Consider the following 7307-nt stretch of genomic DNA (forward strand, 5'->3'; position numbering starts at 1 on the left):
GCTGTTTATCTACTTTATAGATAGTAGTATGTATCTGTTAACTGCAAATTCCCAATTTATCCCTCCCCCAACTTCTCCCCTTGGGAACCATAAGTTTGTTTTCTGTGTCTGTGAGTCTCTTTCTGTTTTGTAAATAAGTTTATTCGTATCACTTTTTTTTAGATCACATATAAGTGATACCCTATGATATTTGCCTTTCTCTGTCTGACTTACGTCACTTAGTATGATAATCTCTAGGTCCAGCCGAGAATGAAATAGATTTGTATGTACTGATGTGAACAGTTCTCCAAGTACATTATTTGATGACAAGAAAATTTTTCAGAAAAATACAACAAATGTAATGTTTGTATATGAACATCCGTATATGTGTAAATACATAGAAAGAGGTCCAGAAAGACAGGAAGCAAATCATGAAAGCAGGGAGGGGAGTGATATTAGTAAAAGGTGATGGAGAAGAGGGTCTTTAATATTCAACCTCATATATTTCTTTACTGTCTGAATTTTTTAAGAATGCATTCGTAATTACTCACAATAATTTTTAATTTAAAAAGTTTGATTTAGTAAAGACTTGACCTTAGATGCAATTCAAAAAAAAAAAAAGCTATAAACTACAATTCTCTGTGACTACTGCTTTTTTTTTTTTTTTCAGATAGATGCAATTGAAGTTAGTAACACAAAATAGCATCTCAGGCCAAACCAATGGTCAAAGTTGTCAGCCGTTGGTCTCCAAGAGAGACCCAAAGCACTTAGTGATATCCTCTGTGGCTGGAGGACCAGATAAGAGGAAAGGGTGGGGCTTATAGGGCTGAGCCAGGCAGATGCTGATGACAGCGGCCTCATACCCAGGGACCTTTAAGAAGGGCATTGACAAACTGGAGTGTGTCCAAAAAAGGAAGGCTGGGCACGAAGCCTGCCTATGAGGAACAGTTGAAGAAAGTGCTAATGTTTGCCTTGGAGACAGGGTAATGTAGTGAAAGAAACCATTGTTACCCTCAAACCTTTGATGAGCTGTATAAAGGAGAACAAAGCAGGGCTGCCCCAAGGACTTTCAGTTCTTACAGAACTGAAATCACACCACACAGAGCTCCGGGAAGCCTTACACTGATTGCTTTCACTGACCTGGGCATTGTTTTTCTCTGAAGTTATGAAAATATTTGCAGTCATAAGGATCTAATTTTCTTTTTAAATAGCATGTGTTACTAAATAGCATGTCAAATTGGGTATTTGACAAAGGATGAAACACTTCAATAAGCTCCATCCAAAATTTAGTGCTATGTTTGCTTGATGTTTTCTATGCAGAATGACATTTTGCTCAGAAAACATGAATGATCTACAGCTTCACCCAACCCAGGAGAAAACCTTTGTGAGATGTGAATCAAACTCTAAAAAATTGAAGCGAAAGATCAGATGAGCTTTAATGAAGACCCAGTGTGAAGAATAAATGATTTTATTCCTTCTCTGGAATTGTTGCCTTGTTTGAAAACCAAAGTTATATAAAGAAACTTGTGTAAAGCTTTAATAGATTTAAGATTTAAAGGGGAGCACATTTCACTGTTATAAACTCAGCTTTTTAAAACTATGTGATGTAACTATGTTCAAATATTAGTGTAATCAAAAATTTCCCAATTTTATGTCTGACTGAATGGTAATATATGCAAATAAGTACAAATGTAAGAGCCATTTTAGATCCGTTGTTCTAATTTAAAATGTCTTTTACAATTAAGTCAAATTTCCCATATTTCCTTGCTACTTTGTTCTGTTCAGTTTTTTGAAGCATGCTGGAAAGATACTTCTTTATTATATAACTAGCATTTCCATAAAGTGAAATTCCGATTAATCACAGTTGTGTGTCCCAAAGTACACACCTTTTAAGACCATTCAGCTCACCGAAAGAAGAAAAATTCTACTTAAACTAAAAGTTACCATCATACGAATCATACAGGTATTTCACTGAACCAAACCAATTGTAGTAGAATTCTCCTAAAACTACTGATGATAACCATGAAAGCTGAAGAGTTGGTCGTTTTAATGATTAAATTACTACTGAAGTACAATTTTCCTCTTTTACTAATGCTTGCCACAAAAGCTAATGGAAAACTTGGAATATCTCAAAGACTTAGATGCCAAATCTCGAACGGACCAATAAACAAATTAATGATGTTTCGACCAGCAAACTCCATCACAGAGCATGTGAAGGCAATATGAGATACATCCCTTGGATGTAAATCCCTTGGATCTGTGTGTCAAGTAATTCAGAGAGGAGGAGCACACTATACACGTTCAACACCTCACCCGACACTGGCATAGCCTCAGCTCTATACAGCTCATAATTCATATGCTCTTCACCAGAGCAGGGCCCCTGGAAACCAAAGTCCTGAAGACATACCTGCCTCTGATGAAATCAATTTAAGAGGATCTTGCATGATTCACTTTTATTTCCCTTGGAAAGACCCACGATACTAAAGGATACGGGGGAAGGACAGCTGGGTCAAGGCTGTACTGTGTCCTGCATACTAATCTTGACTACAAAAGCACCTGACCGCCCTTTTAGGTATTGTGTGTGTGTGTGTCTAGAAATTACAGATATTAAAATGAACACTGTTTCCCATCATGTCTAATATACTAAGATTTACAATAAAGTCATGTTTGTGTCGGATGGGCATGTTTTCTCATTGACTACCCAGAGGGAATTTAAACTATCACTTTTTGAACATACTCTTTGCTATATACCCCATAGAATCTACGCACAAGTCGAGCAATACTCCTCTCAGCCTTGAAAACATCACAACGAGAAACAGCCCAAATACCCACCCATGTGGTGCATAAATGAACTGTGGTATATCCTCACTAATGGTTGTTACACAGCAGTGAAAAAGATGACCCAAAGCTGAACACACAACAAGAAAGGGCTGAGTCTAGAGTGAGACAGAGAGGCGTCCAGGGGGCAGAATTTAAGGAAGCACTTGTGGGTTTGTGTATTTACACAAACACACAAAATATAGATGTAGTTTGTTACAAGGAGAACTAAACTATAGTGTTAAGGATGGATAAATAGGTGGTAAAACACTTAAGTAAAAGCAATAACATCCCTAGCACAACAGTGAGGCTGCGGTGATCTAGGAGAGAGGAAGTGCACACCAGAGTTCCAGGTGCCAGCGGCATTGTACTTGTCACTCCGAGTGGTGGTTGCACAGGTGTCCATTTTTATAACCAGTCTTTAAACTGTACATATATATTTTATGCACTCACTTTTAGTATGAATGTCACATTTTGCAATACAAAAAAAAAAGAAAAGAAAGGGCAGAGTTTAAAACCAACGTTTTTCCACTCTAGTGTGATGCATTCTAATACTAATTAGTTTCACACAAAATATAATTAGAAATTATTTCATCTTTAGTAGGAAAACTTAAAGTGACACAGGACATCATAACATTGGGGGCAGAGAAATCAATAAGCAACAAACATGACAAATGGTTAATGGGAACATTTGAGACTCCTCTTGGCATGGATTATTTCCACTTGGGAAGATGTGTTCATCAACATCACATTTTCTGAAGTACATCTTAGGAGGGAAGTCAAATAGGGAAACGGAATAATGCAGCCACATCTGTTCATTGCACATGCAAAATGCTGACTGGTATGCTGATTATACGCACCTCTCTCCAAAGAATCTGTATTTATGAGCCCACTCAGGAAAGATAACACTAGCACACTGCCTTTCAGGCAAAAGCCTGTTTGTGCTTTTACTTGTAAGAGCACAGGGAAAGAAATGGGGCGTCAATTACGCTGCAGCTGGGCTCTTTGAGGTGCCTGAAGGAAACGAGCACTCCATTCAACACTAAAATCAATGCACTGTCCCCTCAGAGCCAAGCCGCCCGTCTTCGGTGTTCACCTTGATAACGCTGCCGCAGACACTGTGACAGCTTTGCTAGCAGTTACACGTCTCTGGGGTGGCAGAGCAGGAAGCCAAGCTGCCCAGCGCAATGCCCACTCTCCCACCAGAGCGTGGATGAGAGGGAAGCCAGATGGATGGGAAACAGACAAGCAAGAGGAAGACGGAAGAAGTCAATCCCGAGCGTCACCACCTACCTGCTTACCTCATCTCATACTACAGACTTCTCCTGGAATTCCTATGATCTGTATGTGATGAATGGCCCCCAGCACACCTCGTTCCTTCTATCGGGGCGCAGGACAGCCTGCCCCAAAATATGCCACAATGGCATATTGTTTTTGAAATTAAAGTTACTTAAGAAACAGCCAATGCAAGAGGGACACTCTGACCCTCCTTTCCATCTCTCTGAAAGCAGGAAATCTCTCCTGTGAAAGGTGCCCTCCCTGATCTGGAGGTAGAAAGACACCCTTATCACCAGAGATAGGGAACTGGGGCTGAGAAGCCTGCATTATTAACAAGCATTGTCACTTCGTTAATTTACTACCCTAAGCCCAAAGTCTGTTTAGATTCTTCACTAAACTGAGCATCCAAAACCTAACTTTCTTTGACCTGCCAATTCCTCACAAAGGAATTGTCTCTTTGTCTATAAAGTATAAAAGCTGCCTGCTTTGGCCACATCTTAGGTCCCATTTTATGAAACCTCCATTTGCATGAATTACATTTGTTTTCCTTTCTCCTGTTAATCAGTCTTGTGTCGACTTTATTATTAATCCACCCACAAGAACTCAAGAGGAGTAGAGGGGGAATCTCCCCCTCCCTGAGACTTCCCATCTCTCCCTTTTCTTACACCTCCTTCTTCTCTTTCCTCCAGAATGTCTGCTTCCCTGCTTAACTGAATCTTATTTATCCATCCAGACCCAGTTACTTCACCAGTTATTTCCTAGGTCAGCCCAGCTCACAGGGATCTCTTGCTCCCCTGGACGCCCAGCTGTAATGTAAATGATGCTCTCACCGGGCCCTCAGTTACTGGTGCGCTGCTGGCTTTCCTGCTACCTCTCTGTCTGCTCTCTGCTCCTTGCCCTCTACTCAACCTGTCAAGGTTGGCACTCCTCAGGACCTAGACCTCCTTCTCTGCTTACTTCTCTCTCTTTACGCCATCTCTCCACTCCTGTGGCTTCATTTATGACCCGTACAGGCCAACCCCTCTCATCTTAGAGCTGCACTGTGGCGTCCCCCCTGAGCGGCAGGCACTCCCATATGTGCAATTGCCCACTCCCAACGCTTCTCCCTTTGCTGTCTTACAAGCTCAAAAGGTTTAGAACAGAGCCCATCATGTCCTCCCTGCCCCCCCGCAACCTACTTCTCCCCATGCTGCCTGCTCTGTAGCTCAGTGAATGTCATCATTACCCCACTAGTTGCTGATAGCAGACACCGCGGGGACCATCCATCATCCATAATGTCTCCTCCCCTTTGGCCCAATTGAACAATCACCAAATCCTGTGCGTTTTACCCATGTTTCTTAATTGTGTGTATATCTCTCCACCTCCACTGCCATCATCCCAGCCCAAGCCAACACTCTCTTACCTGGATGTTTGTGACGACTTTCCACTTCTTCCTGCTGTGCCCAAACCTCTTTCAATCCATTTTTATCACAGCAGCCCAGGCGATTTTTTTAAAAAATTTGTTTTTCTTAAAGACAGATACCGTTTTCATACTTAAAGCCCTTCAAATGACTTCCTAATGGTCTTTGGAAAAAAGTCCAAAATAATTACCCTGGCTTCCAAGGCCTTCCATCAGGCTCTCACTTTTCCCTCCAGTCTCATCGCCCATCATTCACGACGTCACTGTAACCCAGCCTGCACGTTAGAACTGCCTCAGAAGCTTTCAAAACTACCCAGGTCTCGGCCCCACCCCGAGAGATTTTTATTGACTTGGTCTGGGTAAAGCCTGGGTAACGCGAGACTTAAAATGCTTTCCAGGTGATTCTAATGTGCGCTAAGTTTGAGAACCATGGGTTTAGACAGGTGGGCCCTCTTTCAATTCCCTGAAAGGTGCAGAGCTCTCTCCTGCTTCTCAGCCTTCACCCTCTCCTCTTCTCCCCCCTTCTTCCCATGCTTCCAGTACCAGTTTAGGTGTTACGGCTTCAGGGATAATTTAACAAAGATTATCCACCCCACTCCTCCTTTTTTTGTTAAAGGGGTTTCTTTTTTTAAAAAATATTTATTTATTATTCTGCATCGGGTCTTAGTTGCAGCATGTGGAATCTAGTTCCCTTGACCAGGGATCGAAACGGGGCCCCCTGCATTGGGAGCGCGGGGTCTTAACCACTGGACCACCAGGGAAGTTCCTATACATATTCTTAACATCTTTTCATTCTTCTGGAAAAATTACTTGTGGAGCCATGCCATGTGGAGCCATATTGGAGCAAAACAAAAAATCAGTGATCCTGTCTTTATATAAAATATTGATATTTTATTCATCACAGATTTTTGCATTTTGAGTTTTTAAAATATTGCATTAAAATATTATTTATATTGATAGCTGAGTTTTTGGAGCCACCTTCAATTGTACACCCAAGGCAAGCGCCTCAGCCACTTCACCCTGGTCCTGGCAAACGGTGCGACTGTTTATTTAACGTCTGTCTCCCACGCTGGATGTGAAGCTCTGTGAAGTCGGGGAGCTTCTAGATGTTCACTGCTTTATCCTAAGCACCCAGCCCACCGTGGCAGAGTTGGCGTTCTGTAAATACGTGTTGACGTTACAAGTGACAGTCATCTTTTTACAAGTATGTCTTCTCTTGCCAATTAAATCATAAGCTCCAACTACAGTATCTGTTCAAGATAGCGTTTACTGCTTCCTCATTCCGTTTGGAAACACAGCCACGTTGCTGTAGCAGTTGACTTCCCTCCCCGCTCCAGGACAGCCTTATCCCTTCCCACCCTCTAGCCTCCTCTCGTCCTGATTTGGCATCTGTCTCAGTCAGTTCATTAAAAGCCTTTGTGTTCCTTGACTAAAATTTTGCTTTTCAAATTAGGTCTATCACAAAAAGGATTTTCTAGAGAGCTATACTCATGCCAAATAAGTTAAGAGTTGGGGGGGACCATATGTGTCATCTAGAGCATTGCTTCTCAAACTGGAGCATGCACAGGGACCGTGTTAAATGCCGTTCTGATTCAGGAGGTCTGCCGTGGGACCCGAGATCTTGCGTTTCTAGCAAGGTTCCAGGTGATGCCGTTGCTGATGCCACCACTGCTGGTCCCCAGGCCACACTGTGAGGGGCATGAACGGAGGCCAGTGTTTCCCACGCTCCTATGTTGACAAGCATCACCTGAGCACTAATGAAAATACAGCTTCCCAGACCCCTCCCCTGGAGATTCTAATCCAGTGGATCAAGGACAGATTCTAGAGATTTTTC

At 42.2% G+C, this 7307-nt stretch overlaps 1 protein-coding gene across 1 annotated transcript in view; it reads left to right on the forward strand.

Moving 5' to 3' along the window:
• Positions 1-1456, forward strand: part of LIPC (lipase C, hepatic type) — a 157690-nt gene extending 156234 nt beyond the window's left edge. The window contains exon 9 of the mRNA XM_065871429.1: positions 1300-1456. Within this exon, the coding sequence (XP_065727501.1) occupies positions 1300-1411 (112 nt within the window). The 3' untranslated portion in view covers positions 1412-1456. The remainder of the gene's footprint in view (positions 1-1299) is intronic.
• The last annotated feature ends 5851 nt before the right edge of the window (positions 1457-7307 follow it).

Source organism: Phocoena phocoena, chromosome 2, assembly GCF_963924675.1.
Source record: "Phocoena phocoena chromosome 2, mPhoPho1.1, whole genome shotgun sequence".
In the NCBI taxonomy this organism is placed as follows: Eukaryota; Metazoa; Chordata; class Mammalia; order Artiodactyla; family Phocoenidae; genus Phocoena; species Phocoena phocoena.